The sequence below is a fragment of the Lontra canadensis genome, unplaced genomic scaffold, assembly GCF_010015895.1.
Source record: "Lontra canadensis isolate GAN:19392208 unplaced genomic scaffold, GSC_riverotter_1.0 scaffold9, whole genome shotgun sequence".
Taxonomy (NCBI): domain Eukaryota; kingdom Metazoa; phylum Chordata; class Mammalia; order Carnivora; family Mustelidae; genus Lontra; species Lontra canadensis.
The window spans coordinates 31,255,505-31,281,231 of NW_022631003.1; the positions used below are offsets into that span (position 1 = coordinate 31,255,505).

General features: G+C 40.1%; 1 protein-coding gene across 2 annotated transcripts in view; it reads left to right on the forward strand.

Annotated features, from left to right (window-relative positions):
* Window positions 1-4,127: 4,127 nt before the first annotated feature.
* Window positions 4,128-25,727, forward strand: part of ITPR2 (inositol 1,4,5-trisphosphate receptor type 2) — a 483,190-nt gene continuing 461,590 nt past the window's right edge. Inside the window, exon 1 of one of the 2 annotated variants that reach the window (XM_032855216.1) lies at window positions 4,128-4,619. In XM_032855216.1, the coding sequence (XP_032711107.1) occupies window positions 4,528-4,619 (92 nt within the window). In that variant the 5' untranslated portion in view covers window positions 4,128-4,527. The remainder of the gene's footprint in view (window positions 4,620-25,727) is intronic. The other variant, XM_032855215.1, reaches the window with a different exon arrangement.

Consider the following 25,727-nt stretch of genomic DNA (forward strand, 5'->3'; position numbering starts at 1 on the left):
AACCAGAAGGCAAGGTGGAAAGTATTGGATGGTAACTAAAAAGAGATGTACCCTTAGGCTGGGCAACTGGGCTCCTGCCCTGGGCTTTGAATTGTAGAGGGCCCTATTCTGGACTAAGGAGACATGCTTACCAGCAGCCCAAGTTTCCTCCCACTCCTAGAATATGTTCTGGGTATCTGAGACCCCAGAATCTCACACATAGATGGCCCCTTACCCACCTTCCCAAGTGTGGACTGGACATCTGGTATGTGCAGGGTGGGCCCAAGAAGTGGTTGAGGAATGACTCAATCACTTGTAGAGATGTACATGTAGAGATGTAGATAGGATAAACTTGGAAATGTAGGCCAATTCTCCCTGTACTACCTGTAACAGTTACTTAGCTTCATTTGCAACGTTTAATATTCAGACTGTTATGAGTGTCTCCAATTACTCTTGCCCTGGAGACCCACAAATGTTAGGGGCAGGATGGTCTGGCTATGGGAATTCATGAAGAGTGAGAACTTGGCCTTGGCAGAATCCGAGAAGCCTCACTGGGGAGGTAGAGCTTGAACAGGCAGAGGTGGGAGAAGGGAAGGAGGAGGAGGAATTTCCAGCAGAGGGGGACCTCACATTCTAAGACATGGATCTAAAAGTGCCAGCTTGTATGTGGGAAGTCTTGTTTTCTGTGAGGATATCAGGAGTGGAAGAGAGAGAAACCAAGGTTAGAGAAAGAAAAGGAGACCGGATCATGGACTGCCTGGAATGTTGGGACATGGTGAAGTGTCTTGTATTCTCAGCACAGGAGATTCATTTACATGGACTGATGTTCACAACATCTAATATTCACTCCAGCAGGTTAGGGTCTTTGAACTTCCTTCTGTAGACAATGGGTCATCCTTATAAGTTTGAAAAGTTTTGATCCTATCAACTTTGTAAGGAGATAGTGCTGGCTTGCCATGAGGGTGGCAAGTAGAGGGACTGGAAGGCTAGGGGACAATGACCAGAAACACTACAGAATGGAGCAAGGATAGTGGGCAAAGTAAAAAAGGAAACACATTTGAGATAATAGAAGAGGAAGAAATATGTAGAGAAAGGAATAAAGAGTGACTCCAAGACTTGGTGCCTGGATTCTTAAAGAGGTTGGTGAAGACATTTGATGAAAATGTGATTGCTAGGGGCGTCTGGCTGGCTCAGTCAGTAGAGCATGCAACTTTTGGTCTCTAGTGGTGAGTTTGAGCCCCCACGTTGGGGGTAGAGTTTACTTTTTTTTTTTTTTTTTGACATGAGCTGAGCTGAAGGCAGATGCTTAACCAACTGAGTCACCCAGGTGCCCTGGTAGAATTTATTTTAAAAGGAAAAAAAAAAAAAAAAAAGCAAAAGCTGATTTCTATTGGAAGCTGGGACATTTTTGACCTTGCATAGTTAGTCAGATGATTAGTGAGGAATGAAGTGATATGTTTTACCCTACCTAGTGTTTCACTGAATCTTTTCAGTTGTACTCTAATACCTTTTCCTGGTCTGAGCAGCTAGATATGAGGCTGCCCTTGCCCAAAGTAGGTGTCAGTTAGGACCAAGGGCACAGAGGTCAAGTTAAAGAAAAAAAAATTGCCAAACACAAGTGTAAGTTTGAAGAATACTTTTTGAGGGAGTCTCTTTTAACCTTACCTTTTGTTTCTCTCCATCCCCAACCCTGAGACTATTTTTTACTGATTTTTTTTTTTTTTTAAGATTTATTTGAGAGAGAGAGAGCATGAGAGAGCATGAGCAGGGGAGAAGGGTAAAGGGGGAGGAAGAAGCAGACTTCCCACTGAGCAGGGAGCCCCAGGTAGGGCTTGAGGTGGGGCCCAAGATGGAGCTCAATCCCAGGACTCTGGAGCCATGACCTGAGCCAAAGGCAGACACTTAACTGACTGAGACACCCAGGCATCCCAATATGTTTTAACATAGCCACAGAGATGTACAACCATCACAATTAATTTTAGAACATTTTCATCTCCCACCAAAAGAAACCCTATGTGCTTTATTTACCTACTCCAAGCCCTTTTTACCACCGGCCATAGATACTCTTATTCTGGACATTTCCTATAAATTGAATCATATATGATCTTTCACTTAGCAGAATCTTTTTAAGGTTCATCCATGTTGTAGCATGAATCAGTACTTCATTCCTTTTCATGGTCAAATAGTGTTCCCCTGTGTTTATCTATTCATTAATTGATGGACATTTGGGAAACTTCCACTTTGGGCTTCTATGAATAAAGCTACTGTGAACATTTGTGTACAAGTTTTGTGTGCATATATAAATGTTTTCATTTCTCTTGGATATATACCTAGAGATGGAATTGCTGGGTCAAATGGTAACTTTATGTTCAACTTTATGAGGAAGTCCTAAACTGTTTTCCAAAGTGCAGTGCCATTTTACATTTCCTCTAGCAGTGTTTGAGGGTTCCGGTGTCCAAGGGAAAACATTGTTGAGTTTCCATTACATGTATGGCACAGGACCATGCAGTAAGGGCAACAATAGAATGAAATACCCAAATCCCCCAGATAAACAGAAACCTCCATTTCCAGGGTCATCATTTTGTTCCATCTGAAACTTTTAAATAGCTCATGTTCAGTGTCTCCGAGGCCCCAAACAATAGTACCATTTCTGTAGACACAGGAGGGTTTCTATCATGCAACAGGCATTTCCAAGTTGCTTAGTACCCTTTTCCAAATGAGAACACGGAACTAAAGAGATCTGTCAGCTGCATGGTAGGACAATGACTGGGTCCAGTTTATCTCAGCACTTACAGGCTTTGCGGGGGCATTTCCTGGATTCTGGGTCTAACACTCTATTCTCTTCTTTCCTGCAAGCTTTTTAAGCACACACATTTGAATATGAAGCTTATTTTTCTTTCATATTCCATTATGTGATTATAAGTCTCAACCCAAACCATCTACGCACTGTAAGACATGTAAGACATCTCTGCACTACAAGTTTTGGTCAGGTGCACAATTTGACATACACTCCTCTGCAGGCACACCCCCACCTCCCCCTTTCTGTAGACCTTGCTCTGTGGTGATTACTCAGGTTCCAATTCTTTGATCAGTTTGCTGGTGTCATAACCCATGTTGAAAAGGGTTTGCCTTCTCCAGGTCTTCCAGAAAGGTAGGGCAAAAGACTTCTAAAATGTTAAGAGGGGTATTAAAGCACAGAGGTGTGGAAACATGTCCAGCCACTACTATCATTTGTGACTGCTGGAGTTTTAACAGTCAGCATCTTTAAATTTAAACATATGAAGATTTTCAGTGAGATGCTGACAATGGGCTCACGAGGTGGAAGGTTAAAACTGGTTTGGAGTTAAGGAAGCAACAGGAGGCCTGTCCTTGGAGACTAGAGAAGGTTCCCCACTACCGGTTGGCTACAAGAATTGCTGGGTCCGCCATGTGAGGTTTACCTCCATGGAAGTTCGCGTCCACCTGGACACCTGCTGACAGGTCAAGTTTCACTAATGCCACATACTTGAGACAAAACCTACATACTCCAAGGACCTACAGATCCATCCATCTTCCCCCCTTCCCTCCCTTTCTTTCTCCTTTCCTCCCTCCTCCCTCTTCCTTATTTTCTTTATTATGTATTTATTCTTTATTTCCACCCCCCCCCTTACTTCAACACCTTCCTCTGCCTTCGTCAGCAAATTACCGACCCCCACCCATGGTCCCCGACTCCACCTTTTCATCTCCAGGCGTTTAGCTGGCTCAGTTCACCGCTCGCGTCCTCCGCGCCCGGCCCAAGGCCGACGGTCACCCTCCCTGCCCCTTTAAAAACTCGGGGAAAACGTCTTGGCCCCGCCATCCCTCGCTTTCCCCGGCGGGGACTGTCGCACGCCAGGCGCGGACGCTCCAGGGCGACTATCACGCGCCCTCTCCCCGGCTCGGGGGCCCCGCTGCCCCTCCAGCGCCCGCGGTACACCACAGCGCGCGGCTTCCCGGGTGGCCCGGCCTAGGCACAGTCGCCCCGCCCGGGCCCAGCTCCTCCCCCGGCCGCCGCTCGCTGATTGGCCTCCCACCCCCTCTACCCCAGCTCCTCTCCTCCCCTCAACCCAATGGGCATCGCCACCTGGTCCAAAAATTCCCCCGAGGGGACCGAGGGGCTCTGCAACCACCAGCACCCGCCGGGCGGCGGGAACGGCCGCGGTGGGGCGCAGAGCGGGGAGGGGACGCGGAGTGGCGAGCGGAGGAGGCGGGAGGAGGAGCAAAGGTGTTGGAGAGAAAACTTCTGAAAGGAACAGGAAACCTGCCGGGGAAGCGGCGGCTGCAGCTCTCGCGGCGCCGGGGCTGCGCACGTCGCGGGGTGTCCGCGGCCGCCGCTGCGCTCCTGGCCCGCTCCCCCGGCGCGGGGGCCCGGCTGAGCCACGACACTCGGTCACTCAGGCCGTGCCCTTCGCCGCCGCTGTCGGCGCTGCAGCCGTGCGCTCCGTGCCGCCCCCGCCGCGGCGGCTCCCCAGAGAAGTCGGCGACGGCGCAGGCAAGAGGAGGGACGTCTACTTTGGAGCATGAAGCAGCATGTCTGATAAAATGTCCAGCTTCCTCTACATAGGGGACATCGTGTCCCTGTACGCGGAGGGCTCGGTCAACGGCTTCATCAGCACCCTGGGGTAAGCCGGGGGCCGAGGGCTGGGCAGCGCTCGCGCTCCGTCTGCTGAACCGTCCCCGCCCCTGCCGCGTCCCCCAGCTTCCCGCCCGGGGGTGGCCGGGCCGCGCGGCTGTGTCTGCGCCCGCGGACAGCGCCGGGCGCTCAGCTCGCTCGCAGGAAGCTGCCCCGAGCGGCAACACTTTCTCAGCAACTTCGTAATCTCAAGCTCAGAGACTCATCAGAAAAGGAGGAAGTGATTCAAAAGCCCGGAGACAGGCCCTGCGGAGAAGTCTTAGCTAGCTTCTCCGTGGGTTGTTCTCGTTAAAATGTTTGTTTTCCCTTAAAGGTAAAGCAAAACTGCACCGCTCCCCGGGTTTGCTAGCTCCCTGCTCTCAAGCTCCTGCCTCTCGGGGCCGGGTTTGTGAGAGCCGTGGGTAAAAGTCTGTGGCCTCGGACGTGAAACCCCAACGATGTGGTCGTGAGCCGGTGTGGCTTTGCCCCTGCGGGGTTGGTTGCTCACCGTCCCGTCGCCTCTGAAATAATTTCCTCTGGACTTCGCGCATCGGGGACTTGCCCCCCGCCTCAGGGGTAGCGGAGGGGCGAGTGCAGAGCTGTGACCCCCGGGGATCTCTGAGGGCCTCTTGGGTTCTAGAACTCAGACGTGCTTTTCTCCTTCCCGGGTCTTGCCTCACTGAAATCCTGAACCTCGCCTGGAACTCGGCCAAGTGCACGGCTCTTGAGATTCGAGTGATTTATGAGTGGGGGAGATATGTATATAAACATACCATGTGCTAGTTGGTTGAATAGGACTTCCTTGATTACTAGCATTTTTCTCTCTGTCCTGATTGTGAATACAAGTTAGCAGTTTAAATGCACAAGGCAGTGTATTTCGATGCGCACGCATTTTTTTTTTTTTTTTTTTTTTGGGTTACCTTCTGGCCTCAGTACTTCAGACTGCCCCGTCTACAAGATTTCAGGCTGCGGAACTGGTGTTTCCACTCCTGGCTGGTCACTGTTGTGTGCTGGTAGGTTTTAGGGCACATGACTGAACATGCAGTGTCCTTGGACCGTGACTGCGAGCCATATTATAACGGAGTGGTGCCTACACGAGGAAGTCACCTAACTTAGTACAGCTTGTGTTAATTGTGCATCTCCCCTAAGAGGAGAGAGAAGGGAGGGAGAAATAATTTAATGCCTTTAAGGTCAGTGTTAATTGTGAAACTGCAGTGTGGAAGAAAAATGTATCAGCGGCAACTGCCCGTGTTGGGTTTGTAAATCACGAGCTACCGTTTGTTCCTGACACAGTTCACAGTGTGAGGTCAGTTTTGGCGCCCCCAACAACATTTTGCAGATGAACTCCGTTGCACTTCACCTTTTCCAACCATAGACTCTCTGGGTGGGAGTTAAGCAGGAAATGCTCCAGGGCCAAAATGTTTAGGGTCAAATCCTGGCAAATCCACCTGTGAATCTTATGACCCTGGGCAAATTACAGAATTGCTCTGTATCTCAGTTTCCTCCCGTCTAAAAATGGGAATACTATTGGCTTCTGCCTCATAGGACTGTGTTGAAGAAGAAGGGAGTTATTATTTGCAAAGTGCCTAGCCCAGTACCCAGCACCTAATAAACACTTATGTGTTTGCTCTTCTAATCATCACTACCTTGGCGACTGTGGGCAACAGTTACCCTTGTGGACAAAATAATGAAAAGGACTAGGAATAGAGTATAAAGCCTGGGTAAATAAAGGTCCATGTTTTTGTAGTGTCTTGTTCAGCAAAGGGATGTGTTTGTGTACCTAGACCCACATGGGGCTAGAAGTGAAAAATCAGGAAGCTACAACTCTAGCAGCTGTGGAGTCTCTCCTGCTCCTTTATAGAGATCAAGGAACTGAGGGGATGAGAAATGAAGTGACTTGCCTAAGAAATGGGGGACATTCATGCCTCAAGCTGGAACAGTAACCCTGTCTCCAGATTCCCAGCAAAGTGTGGTTTCTTTGGTTACACATCATAATCTTTAAGCCTTGAGAAAAGTAAGCTCCTACCTTTAATGTAGCATGTTTCTAAAAGTATTATTTGTATTCAGTATTTCTTGCTGGTGTTTTGAAAGTTGGGTTTCCTTAGAATGTGCGTAGTATTATTTTTGGGTTAACAAACTGAGTCTCTTTGAGGTTAATAGGACAAGACCTCTGTGCAGCTCGGTTCTGAGGTAAGGAAGGTTCTTTTTTTTTTTTTTTTTTTTAAAGATTTTTTTTATTTATTTGTCAGAGAGAGAGAGAGCACAGGCAGGCAGAGTGACAGCAGAAGCAGAGGGAGAAGCAGGCTCCCTGATGATCAAGGAGCCTGATGTGGGACTCGATCCCAGGATGCTGGGATCATGACCTGAGCCTAAGGCAGCTGCTTAACCAACTGAGCCACCCAGGTTATCCCGGTAAGGAAGGTTCTTTACCCGTCCTGCCCTTGGTGAAGCTTGGTGCTTTGATTGGATATTCTTTTTCTCTAACTGGTGGAGCTAGAAACTCATCTTAAAGTTTCTGATTTTTGTGTTAATTTTCTATCTATTTGATACTTTGGATAGCATGATGGTTTTTTAAAATTCAGCCTAAGGGAGTAGTTAATAAGAACTTAGTTTACACAGCATTTCAAGGTAATTCTTGGTAAAGATATTTGTTTGCAAATGAACATTTGCTTTTAACATTTAGTGTGTGAGGGAGTTTTGGAGGATATGCATTGTTATCATTTAGCTTTGGGGAAGTTTTGCAATAAGGTAATAAGTTTTTCTGCTCAAAAAAAAAAAAAAAATCAGTTTCACTCCATGAGAGTTTAGCAGGTTCCTCTTAGAGGTACTTCCTACTGGAAATGTGGGAGGATTCTTTTAGGCTCTGTGACCCAGCTTCTAAGTTTGATTTTTCAGTCTGTGACAAATTAGAATGCCCCAGTTGCAAAGATTTGCATTTCCTCTTTTTTCTCCAGTTATCCTTTAACCAATACCTACTTGATGTTTCTGAATCCCAAATTAATGCTGACTGAACTATTGTTCTCCCAGTTTGTGTAGGTGCCAGAGGGGCCTAATATGTATTTTCTCAATTAACTTTTCATCTAAAGATCTATTTAGGAAACATTTATATTGATTTAAGGAAAATTGCTTTAAATCCTATAGAATGATGCTGCTGCATATATTTTAAATAGTCTCTTTTGTTAATGGTATGTTTCAGGGTTGTCGTATTTATTTATGTATTTATTTGACAGAGTGAGAGAGAGAGAGAGAGAGATCACAAGTGGGCAGAGAGGCAGGCAGAGAGAGAGGGGGAAGCAGGCTCCCCACTGTGTAGAGAGCCCAATGTGGGGGCTCGATCCCAGGATCCTGAGATCATGACCTGAGCTGAAGGCAGAGGCTTAAACCACTGAGCCACGCAGGTGCCCCTGTCGTTTTTACTTTTTAAAAAGAAGGGAGGCAGTAGGGATGCCTGGGTGGCCCAGTGGGTTAAGAGTCTGCCTTTGGCTCAGGTCATGATCCCAGGGTCCTGCGATCAAGTCCTATGCTGGGCTCCTTGCTCAGTGGTGAGCCTGCTTCTCCCTCTGCCTGCTGCTCCCCCTTCTTTTGTTCTCTCTCTCTCTCTGAATAAATAAATAGAATCTTAAAAATAAAAAAAGAAGGGAGGGAGTTTGGGGATCTGCTCTACAATTTCAAATGTAGTGGTAATTGTTCCATCTCCCCTTTTAAATTTTCTTTAGCCTGAGACTTACTTCCCTGGTCATTGCTGTATGTGACACTTCATATTTCTGGGTCCATCCACTTGACCAAATGGTTAGATACCATACAGTGGGAATGAGCACAGCAGAACTTCCAGGATGGGTGGGATAGAATAGTGAAAAGATGTTTAACTCCTTCATTGTCTATCCTCCACACGATTGAGAAGTTAGCAAATGACACGTGTGATATGTGTATTTGTGTGTGTGTATGTGTGTGTAAGTGATTGCTGCCTTTGGTTTGAGGTTTCTTTGTAGGATCTACCAAGAATCAACACCTACTAGTTAAGGTCTCAGGAAGCCATCAGTGGCATCACTGATACAGTTATCACAAAGTATCATCATCGTCTCTTAGCCAGAGTGACACAAGAGTGGTTCCCTTATTTCTTACTTTCTGCTTGATTTTGGCCAATTCAGTGAACTTTTCTGTTCCTTCTTTCCATGTTCAGTGATGTACATTAGGTAGGGTGGTGATGTGTCACACAGTTTATAATTCTGGCTTCATTCCTCAGATGAATAAAACTGTAAATGAGTACCTTTTATTGTTCCCATTTATAGTCCCTTGAATTTGCCTTCCTGATCTTTTATTCTGTTTAACATTTTTGATATTCAAATACTTGTAAATTTGATTATTACCTTTTCTTCTTTTTCTCATTGAATTATGCTACTCTTTTTATAGCTTTAAACATCTTTCCCTTCCTAGGACTGGCTGATCAGTGAAGAGTCAAGTAGATGACACAAGGAATGGTTATAGTCAAGTTTTTTTTAGAATAATTTGTAGGTTATCTTTAGTCTTCCAAATAGAACCCTTCAAGTTAACACCCAGTATTTCCTGCTTTAACTAGCTGTATAAACTTCGCTTTGTTTTGGCTAAGGCATATGTTATTGTGATAAAAATATCTAAAAATCCATTGAATATTTGCATGCGTGTTCACTGGGGAGGAAGACAGTATAATCTTGAATACTCAGTTGTTTTGGAAAGTCTAAGGGTTAGTAGTGTCACGTTATGGAACTTGAAATCTGCTCAAGTACGAAGACAGTTTCTGAAGTGGTGAACATAAAGGCTATTTTAAGCTAAAATGTCAACTGTTTCTTAAACTTAGAAGTCATTCCATAAATAACATTGCAACTTTTAGACCCTCTCCTGTGGAGAAAGCTCAGTCAGGTAAACACCATCCCTCCTAAATGCCCCCAGTGCTTCCTTCTGATTGACTAGAATTCACAGACAACTGCTTGGCCTCATTCTAGGTTTAATAGATACTTTTTTTTTTTTTCTTAGGTAGCACGTTTCATAATCACATTTTCCCTTGGAACTGTTCTTGTACAGATGGAATATAGATAACTCACAAATATAGACAGAATATGATAGACTCATAATTTAAAACTCAAATCCCAGGCACAGGGTGTCTCTTCATATATAAATCTAGAAGAAGTAATAATGGACTTTTATGACAAATTTATAGCATAAAATAAGAATGAATTTTACTCTGTTTTTTTTTTTTTGAACACCTGATCTTGGTAACAGATCATCAGATTATAATGAGAAGTAAAAGTTTAATGACCATTCATTCATTCATTTATTTAATAGATAAAACTGTGCCTTTCAAATGTATTGATGTCTTTTTTGTTTATGGTTCTCTTTCTTCTCCCACGTAGATTTAGAAAGGAAAGTTTTTAAAATATGCCTTCAGAAAACCATAATTCTAGTTAAAAAATACAAACAATATATATGGAAAATAGTGAAAGAAAATAGAATAGCATATTAGCGGTGGTAGAACTGCACAGTGAATGAATAGGTGATTTTCATTTTCATTTTTGTATCTCCTTTATTTCCCAGATTCTAGATATGTTTCTTTAATTAAACAACTATTACTGGTATAGTCAGGAGAGTTAGCTAAATTGAAAGTAATATTTTTTAAGATTCTTCATTTTCTTATTACTGTTAGTCAACAGTATTTATCTTTTTTTTAAAATTAAGGATTTTATTTATTTATTTGTCAGAATGAAAGAGAGAGAGAACAAGAGAGAGGGACCACAAGCATGGGGAGCAGCAGGCAGAGGGAGAAGCAGGCTCCCTGCTGAGCAGGGAGCCCCATGTGGGACTTGATCCCAGGATTCTGGGATCATGATCTGAGCTAAAGGGAGAGGCTTAACCTACTGAGCCACTCAGGCATCCCAATAGTATTTACCTTATAAAGCATAAATAAAGTTTTGTCCTCCTTATGGTCAGTGAAGGGAAACTACAAACTAGTTCAGTAGGTGTTGCTGAAATAGATGGTCATTTGTCTATCATAAACAACATTTATTCCTTGTTATTATTGGTTTTGAAAATGTATTATGAAAAAATGTTTGACCAGTAATGCTGAGCAATTCTTAATGATTAATTTAACTTATGCACTAACTAGATAGATTGTTTTATTTTAGAAGTCTGTTTATGCATGAAGTAAGAAGTGTGCAGTTTAGCACGGCCGACTTGTTCATGTTTGTAATCTCAGTAGTCACTATGATACTTTTAAATCCCGAGTCACCTTCTATAGGCAATAGTTTATGAAGGATTTCTTTTTGTGTATGTATGATCGAAATGTTTTTGTTAAGTATCTTCGAAATGGATGGATTAGCTTTCTTAAAATAAAAAGTAACAATTGGTTAGCAAGAGCTATTTTGTAGTTTATACCAACACATACCCACAGAAATTCAACCCGGAATTGAGAATAAATTATGAGGTCATTAAAAAAAAATTTTAATCATAAAATTGCAAATGTGCTTATATCATGGATCAAGTCCAGGTAATTTTCCTTGTGATGTGGTTTATGCTGGAGTATGCCACAGATGGAATCATTAATTCATTCAACAAATATTTAGTGAGCCCTGATTATGTGCTCAGGATACAGTGGGAAGAGATGCTAGATTTTTTTTTTTTTTAAGAGATTTTATTTTTTTGACAGAGAGATAGAGAGCACAAGTAGGTAGAGGGAGAGGGAGAAGGAGGCTTTCTGCTGAACAGGGAGCCCGACGCGGGGCTCCATCTCAGGACCCTGGGATCCTGATCTGAGCTGAAGGCAGATGCTTAACGACTGAGCCACCCAGGTGCCCCAGAGATGCTAGATCTTAAGTGTTTAATTATCTCAAAAACTAAAATTGTCTTTGGAAATTTGTAGTATGAGATTTCCTTTGAGAGATTGACTAGGATCTATGGGAGTAAAGGTATTGACACCTTCTTTGCTCTCGGTGCTAAAAATGCCACAAGGTAAGGAACTGTCATTTTTATCTTTGTATGCTTAGCACCTCACACAATTTCTGCTTAATAAATATTTGTGAAGTAACTAGTGGTTACCAGTTACCATTAGTAACTAGTGATGGAGGTAAGGCTGATATTGAATAACCACAACATGAGGCAATTCTTTTCAAATGTCATGAAGATGATTAAAAACAGTATCCTAAAGACGTCAGAAGAGGATTCATTGCTTCTGGCTTAAATGACCTGGGGAGGGTTTCGAGGAAAAGGTGGTATTTAAGCTGAACTTTGAAAGATCATTAGGATGGATATTTGTCTCAAATCTATACCCATGATTTGAGCATATATTCTTGGTACTTTTTTCTTTCATTGAAAAAGCAGCTTGGTGAAATTTTACTGTCCATTTTGATAGTTCCAAAAAAGGAAGCAAACAATTTGATATTTTTGATGTGAAAAGATAGAAGAAATGATCTAAAAACATATTTTATGCTTATTTACCAAATGTGAGAAGTTTAAATTTGGTTCAGGCCCTCTGAGTTTTTGCCTCATACTGCCTGTGACTATTCAAAACATACACACACACACACACACACACACACACTCATTCCCACTTGGTACAGAATACCTTTCATAGATTCTTGTGAACACAGGAAAAGACTTATGAAGTGCACTAAGCATAATTTGAATATGTGTCTAAATTCTTAGAATTCAAATGTGTTATTGAGGTTCTATCTTCTAGTAAGGTATTTGAGCCACTATTAAAATATCCTCATAAAATTTTCTTGTGATAATTACAAAATGGTGGACTTTTATTATGTATAGTTATCCAAAACAATTCCTCAATGGAGTCCTAGAGAAAACTGAAGTTTTTAATTAAGTAATTCCTAGATATCTAGCTCTCCAAGGCCTTGTGGGAATAACTAATTTTGAAAGAATCACTAAGAGGAGACACTACTATTCTCCATATCTTATCTCCTGTTGAAAAGAGAATTCTTCAAATTATACAAGGATCATCAAAGCTAAATATAAGAGCATAAACAAACAGAACCCACCACAAACCAAAAAATAAAACTGGACCATAAATTTGTTGATTGACTTTTCTAGTGGCAAATCAAAGTGTATTACAGGCGTCTCCTACTATCCAAAAGTTCACTTTATCCAACTTCACTTTTACAAAAGTCCTACACTGACAACTGCCTTCAGTAATTGAAAGAAATCCAAAGAGGATTTTTGCTTTTGTGAAATAGTAATTGCTTCTTTGCTTTATGCATTTTGGCTTTTTAAAGGTTTCATAGGAATGTTCTACTTTCCAATGCGGGGTGGGTGGGGAAGAAACCTGTTTTTTGTAAAAATTTCAGAGACTAAAATGATGTTCCAACACACATTTAGTCAAATTATTTACAAATCTTGTATTGAATTGTCTTGGAATTCTCGAAAGAACAACCAGTATCCTTTGCTATCCTAATTCTTACTACCTGATTTCAAAAGCCCAAAAGATTTGGAAAGCGAAAGATACTTGTATATCATTTTCCTACATGGATAAAGCCTCAGAATCAAAAGTCTATAATATATTAGAAGTAAGGTTCTTTTGTTTCTAAGGAAGAGAAACTATCTCTGGCTAGCTTAAGCAAAGAAGGAAATGTTAATTATAAGGATACTGGAGGAACTCCAAGAAATTGAATGATGAGCTCAACAACTGAGCAGTAAGAAAGGCAGAAACCCAGGGCTGCTGTGGGAATCTCAATAGCGGAACTTTCTCTCTGTCCTGCCATTCACATGACCTGGATCCAGCAATTCCTATACTCTGCGTCTTTCTTCTTAAGTTTCAGAATATCGAGTGGTGGAATTTGGCTCCATTTGGATTATTCACTTATGTGAATGAAGGAAGTCACAATGCCAGGTTTGATTACCAGAGAAATCACTGAGCAGAGCCCTTTGGTTTCTGCTGGCTTCTGGGCGATCTGGTATGGGAGAGAGTGAGCGAGCTAAGAGCGGGGGAGTTTAGATCATCGCTTATTCTATCAGCATTACCTCATCAGTTTTCTAAGTGCCTTTTAAAATAGTAATTGTGGGAAAATACACAATTTACCATCTTAACCATTTTAAGTGTAAAATTCAGTGGCATTAATCACTTTTACAATGTTGTGCAACCATCGCCTGTATCCATTTTCAGAACTTTTTCATCATCCCTTTAGACCATCACTCTGTCTATGGCCCCTCCTCCTCTCTATAACTCCTAGTCTACTTTCTGTCTCCATGAATTTACCCATTCTAGGTGCCCCACATAAGTGGAGCCAAATAGTATTTGTCGTTTATAGTCTGGGCTTATTTACTAAGCATGTTTTCAAGAACCATCCGTGTAGCATGCACCAGTCCTCCATTCCTTTTTATTGCCAAACAGTATCCTGTTGTATGAATTTAGCATATTGGGTCTCTCTGTCCATCAGTTGATGGGTCTTTGGGGTTGATTCCACTTTTTAATTATTATGAAAAATGCTGCTATGAATATTCATGTAAAGGCTTTTGTGTGGATATATATTTTTAATTCTTTTAGGTATATACCTAGCAGTATATAGAATTCGTGGGTCATTGATAACATATTTAACATTTTGCCTCAGCCTTTCCTATTCTTCTTTATTTTATTAAAAATTTTTTTTAATTTTTTAAGATTAAAAAAAATTATTAACATAGAATGTATTATTTGCCCCAGGGTTACAGGTCTGTGAATCATCAGGCTTATACATTTCACAGCACTCACCATAGTTCCTATTCTTATCCTGCTTTACCTCCCCCCAATACTATCTCATTACACACAATATAATTTACTATTTAAATATCCATTGTTTATCATCTGTCTATAAACTCTTTGAAGACAGGGATCTTTCCATTTTGTCACTGAGTATCTCAAGTGCTTGGCTCCATAAATATTTTTGAATTAGGATATATGTATTCTCAAATCTCTAAGTAACTGTTAATATCAGTCCTTCTCTGGAAAAAAAAAATCAATGTAAGTGCTCTTACTTATTAAATGTTTTGAGAATCCATACAGGCAGTTCTTTCAAAAAAGATGGAAGTTGTCATTAGTTTTATGGTGCCATTAAATCTTATTATAGTAAGTAGTTTAATAATGTCTTGGGTCATATCTCTGTGCTTTCCTGCAGTCTGGAAAAAGTAATGTATATAACCTTATTTAATGGTTTGCCTGTTATAGCCACATTAAACTAAAGTTGATATTTCTGAAAGTTCAGTTTTGTTTTTAATGTGTACAAAGGGTGAATTTGTAAGCATTTGATGAGGCAATTTCTTACTTTAAATCAGCTCTTTCTCTTTGTGGATAGTATATAACACATCTGGAGAGACTTTTTAAAATTTTAACTGCTATTGGCAAAAATGTTTAGTTGGAAATAATTTGCTAATATGAAACCAGAGAATAGTTGGGGGATTTATAACACTTAAAAAAAATAGAAGAGAGCATATGACAACTTGTAATTTTTATTTTTGAAATTTAAGAATAAGTGTCTGGAAAAGGATAAGCCTTTAACTATATGTTGAAGAAAACAAATTGCTGTGTTTTGTTCTTCATTAATTTATATTCCATCTATTGCCTGAGCCTCTTAGAATGTGCTTTGCCTCAGGCTTATTCCAAAATACACATGTTTGGCCATTCTCTTTAAGAACATAAAATTCTCCAGTGTTGTTATTTGCTTTTATTCTTGGAATCTTCACTGGTAGCAGTGTACAAATAAGAACTTCATTGAGGTATATTTGCGTATAGGACAGAGAAATAAAGTGAAAAATATAGATATGTACAAATTACAAAATAATTTCAAAAGTAAAACAATGTCATTCTATTTCCTCCAGTTGTAATGCACCATGATCTTCTATGATAGGTGTTTAAAATGTAGTATCTTTAAAAAAGTACTTTTGAGATGAAAGATACAAAACATTATCAGGGTTTTGCTTCATTTCCAAATTAATTCCACAGAAGCACATCATACCAATTAAAGACAGTGACTTAAAAAATATATCACACAAATCACCAACATAGTTACATTAGGGATCCAAAATAAGTTAATGATTTAAGGACCAGTTACTGTGTTTGGCTTAAGTGTTCAAGGTCATTGCTGATATCAGGGACATAACTACTTAAACATTTGCATTTCAAGTAGATTTTTGGCTTCAGCCACATTTTCAAAGAGGGTAATTTCAAACCTGGTTTGTTACAATAGGCTGGAAAAGTAAGGAAAGGAATTTTGTTGTACTAAAGACTCGATACTGGTGGCTAGGAATGGTGAATATTGTGACATTTAAATCAAATTAAGTCTCATTGTCAATGAAACTCAAGGAAACTTATTTAAAATTTACTTAATTAATCCATCTCTTCCATCTCTAGGATTACTAACAAATGAGAAAAGGGCCTTTATTTACCTTTCTTCCCTATTTACCTGGCAGGACATGATTTAATAGTTGAGTTCCAATTCTAAACTCATGTGAAGAATGAGCCTCTTTCCTGATCAGTACAAAAGAAGTCATTGTTATCTGTTAGGGTGAACCCCAGTGCTTATTTCTAGTTGTAGCTGCTAAAGAATCTTTCAGAAAGTCTTTTAAAATATTATCAAGTTGCAAGTATAAAAACACTGTCATTATTGAGGAAACTGGATAAAGAATTGTTTAGGTAAATTGTCCTGTAGGAGTTTTTTGTTTTTTGTTTTTTTAAAGATTTTATTTATTTGACAGAGAGAGAGAGAGATCACAAGTAGGCAGAGAGGCAGGCGGTGGGTGGGGGAAGCAGGCTCCCTGCTGAGCAGAGAACCTGTTGTGGGGCTCGATCCCAGGACCCTAAGATCATTACCTGAGCCGAATGCAGAGGCTTAACCCACTGAGCCACCCAGGCGCCCCCATGTAGGAGTTTTGAGAGGCAGTGATTACTTTGGCAATAGTATATAAAGTTGTACTATGACAGTTTTCTAAAGAGTAGATCAAAATTCATTTTGCACATTTTTTTTGAAGTGGAAATTATAATTAATGTGATAAACTCTAAAGAATTGACGCCAACTGCAGCATTTAGTTTGAGCTCTGTTTAATTTAGCAAAATGCATTTTTAATTTCAATTTCTGTATCATAGACTGCTAGTTATTCCCTCAAATTCATTCTTCCTTTCTTCCATACTAACAGAAGTATTTGACTTTGTGGGTGCCCAGAATAAAGACCACATTTCCCAGCCTCCCTTGCAGCCAGGGTGGTCACGGACTATACTTCAAGGTCAGGTTTTTAAAGGAGGCTTTGGCTGCCCACTACCCTCCCTCCCCTCCCTTCCCCCCATTTCAGTTAATTGTTATATGAGCTGTAAGAAGCCATCTTGAATTTTGCTGATGTAACCAATATATTGGGGATAATAGAGCATCCATAAATGAACCTGATCTCTGGACATCCTCAAATCCTGGCTCGACTCTATTCTAACAGAAGATGGAACTGGATAGGCAGACAAAGGCCAGATCATATATTCCTCATTAGGTAATGTGAAGTCATTGGAGGATTTTTAAGCAGGAGAGTGAAATGATCAGGTTTTGCTCTAGGAGGATCAGACAGTGGTAAAGAGAAAGGATAGAATGAGGTTGCAAATGGTAGGCATGGGCGGAATCAGGGTCTTACCCTGAAGGAGGCCTGAACCAAGGAGCTGTACTGGGGATGAAAAGTAACTTGTCTTAGAATCATTGAAGGGACAGTAGTGTTTCACTTTAGATCTGAAAAGTTTTATAGATTAAAATATTCAGTGTGACTTTTGAGGCTTTATTTTAAAAGTGAAACACATGGACTTGAAAGAAGTTTCTCTTTGATTTGCTTATGTATGGATGAAAGGTCATTTAAACTTCAGGCTTTCCTGGGCTCTGAGATACAAGCCTCATCTTGTTCCATGCTTTTTTCCCCTGGCTCCCTGCTTTGGGCACAATGCCTCCCCGTGCCACCCCCCATCTTTTTTAGTTGCATATATATTCTGAGTTTCCTCTTACCGCAGGGGCTTTTCATGTGTTTTCTTCTCTGTCTGGCCGGTTTCCCCCCTTAAACCCCTGCCTTTCACCTAATTTGTACCCATTCCTTATTCAGATTTCAGCTCACAGACCCTTCTGCAGTGAACTTTTCCTGATCTCGCAGACCATGTGAGCTCCTTTTTTGTGTGCTCCTACAGCACCATATTTTTCCCCTTCAGAAAATTTATCACAGTTGTAGTTTTAATTTTACTTAATCTCTGTAAGGGCAGAGCCTGTCTGGTTTTGTTCACAATTATGTTCCTAATGTTGCACAGAGCATCTGTCAGGTAGTAGGTACTCAAGAAGTTTTGAGTTTGGTTCAGACAAACCTAGTTTCAAATCACAACTCCAGTCTTCTTGGTGTGACCTTAAGAAGTTACTTAATACTGAAACCTCAATTTCTTTATCTGTAAAGTGGGATTATTGCTTAGGTTTTACTATTGCCATGAGATTAATGGCAATTAACATTTGTGAAACATTTAGTAAGCCTCAGACCCTTAGCACCGGGCTCCTAAATTAAGTAGGTAGAAACCACTGTTATTACTATTGTTATTATTATTATATCCCAAAAATTAGCACGAATCTCTTTTTGGAAACTTGGTTGAGTTCATAGGCCATCGATGTTGAAAGTTCTTTTGCATTATGTTTATAAAATTTTGCAGTAAACCAGTATAAGCTGGTATTTGCTTAATAGGCTGTTCAAAGTCACACTTCCTTATCTATTATTTATTTTGGTTTTGGCTTTTTTTTCTTCCTCACTTCGATAATGCACATTACCAAGTTGTAGGCACTTATATTTATCTTTTATTAGTGGTTTGATGCCTGCTATCCTTTTGATGTAATGCAAACACCTGAAGTGTATCAACATTCGTAATAACCTTAGAATTGCTTGGCATATATATACCCTATCTTCCCGGATTGGAATTTTAAAGTCTTGTTACATTTTAAAGACAACCTGTTATTTTAGTTGCTAACGTTTCTCCCCCAGTAGAACATAGTGCTAAAAGGAAAGAGTTTTGTTTTATTTATTGAAACAAAAACAAATGTTTGCTTTGGAGCCATTAGGATAGAGATTTTATAAAATTTTCCACTAGACAGCTGGTGCTACTGTACCTTCTCTTGTTTCCTATTGGCCAAGCATTCCCAGGAACATCTGTGACTGGTAGAGGGATTAGCAAAAACATTTATCTAATTTGGATAATTAATCAGTTTATAAATAAAAAATTAGCCTGGGATAATCTTGTTAAATTTTGAATAGTGACCAATCAAATGATCATGGTTGCTTATCTTGGGAATACTAATGACTTTGGACAAAATCATAGGGATCCGAAAGGCATGGAGGGTGTTCTCACTCATGCCTCTTGGATACAATTAATGAACAAAAATAGGCAGGCTCTAGCTTTCTTTTAGTTATGCCATAAAAGGAGATTTTACTATAACTGGAATCTTAGTATATATATCACACAAACTGTTGAAGAATCCTTGTAAATAAGAGCATTAAAGAAAAACACTTCACACGCCCCCCCTTTATAAACTCTTTTTTGAAAGTTTCTCTGTAATACTTCGTTTGAGCTCACATTAATTCCTGACATTGCAGTTTATCCCAGTTTGCTATTTCTAGTCCTACTGGAGTAATGGGATAAGAGCTCCAAACATGTCACATTCCTTGTTATGACAGGACTGGTGAATCTGAAAGCCCTCTATGAATCAGGGTGCAAGAAACAGAAAACCCAACTCGAACAATGGTCAGCAAAGAGAACTTTGTAATCAAAGTAACTGAAGAGTGTAGGCATAGCATTTTTATAAACTCTATCCCTTGATTCTGTTTTTTTGTTTTTGTTTTTTTAAGATTTTATTTATTTGTTTGACAGAGAGAGACACAGAGGGAGAAGGAACACAAGCAGGAGGAGTGGGAGAGGGAGAAGCAGGCTTCCCCCTGAGCAGGGAGCCTGATGTGGGGCTCGATCCCATGATCCTGAGATCATGACCTAAGATGCTTAAGGACTGAGCTACCCGGGTTCCCTTTAATCTTGGACTAATGAGTGTTAGTTCCACCCTCAGGCAAGCTTCCGCCTATGGTGACAGCACGGCTGCTAGCGGCTTCTGCCTTACAGTACCCTATCCTCTTACCCCCAGAGCTGAAAAGAGTGCCTCGTTTCCTCGGACCCCAGAAGTACAGTAGTTACCACTGTTGCTTGACTGGGATAGTGGTCCCATTTTCAGCCAAACACTGTGGCTAGGGAATGAGATGCTAGTGCAGAGATGACATCGTCATGCCCTGAGTGGGAGAAGAAGAGCCCTTTTCCATTATTTTGTCAGGGTTCTGTTGCCAGAGAAAGGCAGTGGACAACCGGATGGGAAGGCAAAGACAACACGTGGCCCCTGCAGCCAAAAAGGATTACCCCTTAACCTCAAGGAAGCTATATCTCCTATGTCCTCACAATCAGGTTTTCAAATGTGAAACCTTTAATTACCTTTTGTGCTTGTAGAAGACTGTTCTCTTTCCAGTTTACTACTTTTGGGCTTTTTATACTAGCATTTCAGGTGGAGTTTACTTCCTGATGAAGAGGAGAATTATCGGAATACTTTTACATTCTGTAGTAAAGCCTCAAGTCCGGTCCAGTCCATACTTCTTTGGGCATCAGCTCTTGGAGGAAAGGACTTTGAGGAAATCTAAGGGTGGGGGTCATGGTGAGGGGTCAGAGATAAGGCAGCAATGTATTGCACATAGGTAATACCCCAATATTGTTGCTATGAGGTAAAAAAAAAAGAGTTTATGAAACAGACTTTTTCAAAATAAGCACATTATTCATAAGCACCTGAATAAACATGCTTTGATATATGAATGTCATCCATGAAAGTATATACATGAGAATCTCTATTTCTTACAGTAAATTTTATTGTGAATGTATTTTCTTTTAATGTAGATAGCTTTTGTTTAGGCACAGGTAGCTTGTCCACTTTGTGGAGTAATTGTGGCAGCTTATGTGCATACAGTGTACATGATTAATTATTATGATACAGATGTATACAAAGCAGGGTGGGATGTAGTAGGATTTAAAATACAGATTCTGAAATAAAAGATCATTATTTTAGATCTCAAAAATTAGAAAATTTTGTTGTGAAAATAGTTTTAATTAAAAATTCCCTCATAGGGGCGCCTGGGTGGTTCACTGGGTTAAAGCCTCTGCCTTCGGCTCAGGTCATGATCCCAGAGTCCTGGGATGGAGCCCCCGCAAAAGGCTCTCTGCTCAGCAGGGAGCCTGCTTCCTCCTCTCTCACTGCCTGCCTCTCTGCCTACTTGTGATCTCTCTGTCAAATAAATAAATAAAATCTTTAAAAAAAAAATTCCCTCGTAAAACAAATGTATTTTATACCAGAGCTAGCTGTGAATTATGATTCCTAATTAATATGTAATATTGAAATGTGATATTTGTGTAACCTTTTCAGAAATGGCACAGTAAATTCTTCTAACTCTTAAAAGTCAATGTCTTCAACTCATTTTATTTCCTATTTTAATATTTAAAACTTGGGTCTACTTTGAACTATTGAAGAAATTGGTTAGTTATGATATAATTATCTAGAAATCATATTTGATTTCAAGGTTGAAATCAAATCATTAAATAAATAGATGTTTGATAATGAGCTTTTAAAGGCAATGTGGATTTTGGAAAGAGTTGTTGAAGTACTAAGGTTTGAATTCTATTCTGCCCTGAAGAGGTTCTGAGAACTTGCACAGAGTATTTAATATCTGAATTCAGGTCCCTATCTTTAAATTGGGAGTATAAGCATATGTGTCCTCTGTTTTTCAGTGGTTCTTTGGGGTTGTGAAATGATGTTATACCTGTGTGAATGTTTGGAAAGCTATACTGGTACATGCTGGATGTTCAAAAAATTCATATGTATTTTCTTTAAATGATAAAGTCCTAAGGAATTCATCTAAATCTATTCACTAGCATGAGTTGATTCATATTACACATTTAAATATCAGTAGTTTTTTTTTTCCAGATTTGCTATAATTTAAAAAGCCAGAAAAATGTTTCCCCTATTTAACGTTTCCCAGAAAATGTTTTCCCACTATTGTAGCAGTGATGTAAATAAAAAGAAAATTTTGAGTTAAGTACATAACTCAGTATTTTCTTGATTTTATTTGTCATTATTGATGAAGGAACATATTTGGAAAATAGAAATAATTTATTTTAGTTACGCACATACATATAATGCATATATATAAATTTATATATAACTAAAATAAATTATTTGTATATATATAAAACATGTGTATATATGATTAAATATCTTGTTTTAGGCAGCATTTAAAAAAAAATTTGTTTGAGGGAGTGCAAGCAAGAGAGCAGAAGCATGGGGAACAGCAGAGGAAGAGGGGAGAAGCAGACTCCCCACTGAGCAGGGAACCTGCTGTGTGGATCCATCCCAGAACTCCAGCATCATGACCTGAGCTGAAAGTAGAGGCTTAATGACTGAGCCACCCAGGTGCTCTCTGCCTTTTTTTTTTTTTTTAAAGGCTCAAGTAGGTTTTTTTTTTTTTTTTTTTTAATAACTTTTAAAAGTTTTTTATAAACATATAATGTATTATTAGCCCCAGGGGTACAGGTCTGTGAATTGCCAGGTTTACCCACTTCACAGCACTCACCATAGCTCATACCCTCCCCATGTCCATAACCCAACCACCCTCTCCCTCCCCTCCTCCCCCCAGCAACCCTCCATTTGTTTTGTGAGATTAAGAATCTCTTATGGTTTGTCTCCCTCCTGATCCCATCTTGTTTCATTTATTCTTTTCCTACCCCCCAAGCACCCCACGTTGCATCTCCACTTCCTCATATCAAGGAGATCATATGATAGTTGTCTTTCTCCGACTGACTTATTTCACCAAGCAGTGGTTTTTTAAACTACACTCCAAGTATCATCTGATTACAATTCAACAGATCAGCCATGGTATTTGGTGTGTCATTAAGTATACTTTCTTTATTACTTTTTTTTTTTAAAGATTTTATTTATTTATTTGACAGGCAGAGATCACAAGTAAGCAGATAGGCAGGCAGAGAGAGAGAGAGAGGAGGAAGCAGGCTCCCTGCAGAGCACAGAGCCCGATGTGGGGCTCAATCCCAGGACCCTGGGATCATGACCTGAGCCGAAGGCAGAGGCTTTAACCCACTGAGCCACCCAGGAGCCCCTATTACTTTTTTTTTTTAACGAGGCATGAGAGAGGAGATGAGATAGGATTTAGGGTTTATTGATTGTTAAAAAAGACATCTGGCCAACTGTTTCTTCTAACTCCAGTGTTCAGGGAAGTTGAAAGGGTGAAATACCCAGCACAATTATGTGTGTAAATCAAGATATCCATAAATTAAAGGAAATGTAACGTTGAATTAGGGAAAATAAAACATTTCCTATCACATCCTTTCTTTTCCTGTTTTTAAATTCCAATCCCTTTAAAGAAAATTCTGCTACTTAGCAGTTCTTCAGGCCCTGTTTGGAATGCTAATGAGCCTGGCCTAGTCACAGCCCCAGCACTGCCAAGTACTTGGAATTTAGATTTTCTCCAGTCATGGAAGGGGCTTTTGACTGGTGTGTGAAAGGAGGGGAAGACTGAACATCCCTTGATGCTGTGCTTGGAAAAGGGGAGAATTGAAGAGGGTGGACATGGGGAAAGTGGCGAGACGGCTTTCTTCTATTCAGAGAGAATTCAGTGGTTTAGAATATTGAATAAGGCAGGGAACCAAAGAGGTGTCATTTCAGTTACTTAACATTGAAATACAGGACACTGTGGGGAAAAAAAGCTATAAGGAATTTTGGAGACCTTTTACTGTAGGGACTATCCATCACATTGCTTTGTAAGAGGAAACTGAGAAAGGAAGGAGGGAGGTTCTCTCAGTAATGCGCAATCTTGGTCCAGAGTGAAGTGCCTTTCACAAACCTTCTTCTGACAGGACAAGACTAAGGGCCAAGGGGGACCATGAAGGTTTTTTATTCTTTATGATTCAGGATAATTTCTCCTCATCCTGGCAGAAGATGCCACGTCCTGCATGGATATAGTCTCTCATGACAAAGCCCTCAGTGTACAACCCAGAAACAACACACAGTTGAAGAATCATGTCTTTCTAATCATGTCTTTTTTCCATGTAATTTGTTGTTGTGCACAGCAGTATAACAATGTGCAGATCTAGAGGAACTTTACAAAAAAAAGCTGAAAGCTGTGTTGGTTTGTGGGGGAGAGTGAGTATATTACTACATCTACAGGTGTTTCTTATTGCATGTCCTGGGGTGACCATGGAGGTTTGTCTTTTCCTTCTTGGATTAGGAGTTGGGCTGGAAACAATCAGTTTGACAAGATAATTGGACCTGAAACACAGTTGCTTAAAAAGATGGTCTAAGGGGTGCCTGGGTGGCACAGCTGGTGAAGTGTCAGACTGTTGATTTTGGCTCAGGTTATGATCTCAGAGTCTTAAGATCAAGCCCCACTTTGGCCTTGGTGCTCGGGGCAGAGTCTACTTAGGAATCTCTCTTCCTCGCCCACTGCCCTTACCCACCATGTGCTCTAGCTCTCTCTCTCAAATAAGTAAATAAATATTAAAAAAAATGTTTTGGGTAAGTTTGAAGCTTGACATCATAGAAGAGAAAGAATGAGAGAAACAGATACAGGTAAATAAGAGCACGTGCTACCGAAAGATAGTAGCCGGTTTTATTCGTGGGGCAAAATGGCTGCTGGTGATGTTGCTCTTCCCTCACCTCTTCTGGGAGGCAAGAGAGTCATACAGGATGGAAGGGGGTTGGGAAATCTTACCAAGATGTCAGGTGAGATTGTCTATCCCTAGGGAGACATCTTTGAAGAGAGAAGGTAGTGTGTAGCTGGTAAATAGGAATCAATGAATTATTTGGGAGAATCACTGTAGACATTTGATTACTTGGTCTTTAGTTTCATTCCCAGGAATGGTAGGAGGTTGAGAAAGAAGTTGTTTCACCTTGAAAAGGAATCTGCTTTTGGTAGTCTCAGAGTAGGAAAAGCCATAATGAAAGCCACCAAATCACATTCTTAGAGGAAGTTTTTGTGAGAAAATAATTATAATGAATCAGCTGCTATGAAAACATCTCCAAGAGACCATTTTTGGGTAAGAGAAAGCAGTGACCCTTGTTCCTGTGTGTGTTTTTCTTTTTCTTTCTTTCCTTTTTTTTTTTGTTTTAACCAAATAGAAATCTGATCAATATCAGTTTAGTTGAAAACCATTTTGCAGATGTAAAGGAGATATCTTTCCTTTTGGGTTCCGCAAATACAACTGTGAAACAGATAGCCTGTATATATGCTTCTAAAGGAATTAGAAAGTGGGTACTGAGATACTCCCAAACATTCAGACGATGGGCAGACTGTAGAAGATACCTTTCTTGAGCTTGTCTTTGTAAAATTATTTTCCTCTGATTTAAAATTCTACAGGTGGAGCTTATAACTTCAAGAGAAGCTTCTCTACTTTTAATTTCCCCTATAACTTTTCAGAATTATTGACATTTTGCATTTTGCAACTTGATTGCTCTTTGCTTCTATCAAATTATAAGAAAGACATGTTCAAATTCAAATTAAGTTGCTAAAGAAAAAAACAAAGTTGTCTATTGATGATAGCGATGTTTGTAAGCTGGGCCCTTTAAAACTTCATGGTAGGGGAAATCCTCCTTTTGAAGAGCTATTTCTTTGCTTCCCATTAGTTTTTTTAAAAAATCATTGAACTATATATTGGCCACAAATAGCATCGTAGGAAGAGAAGACTGTATATGATCTATAGGAGAGGGTCTAAATCCTCTTCTCTCTTCAGCCTAAAGGGCTAATATTTGAGACACTTTCTGGCTTACTAGGCATTAAGACAATCAGCTATTAGCTGTTAGTTTTATTTCTATAGAAAAAGAATTATTAAAGGAATTAGCCTCAAAATATATTTTAAAAGAGAGTGAGGTTTCTGTCACATGCCTGTTCTGTAAAGTGTCTTCTCTGAACAAAACTGTGCTAAGCTTAAGGGATGAAAATTTCCATAAAAACTTTGAGATGTCTGGATTCTAAGGTATGTTTGTGTTCTAAGAGTTTTCCTTAATCTTTTGGGGCTCATATGTCACTTTGA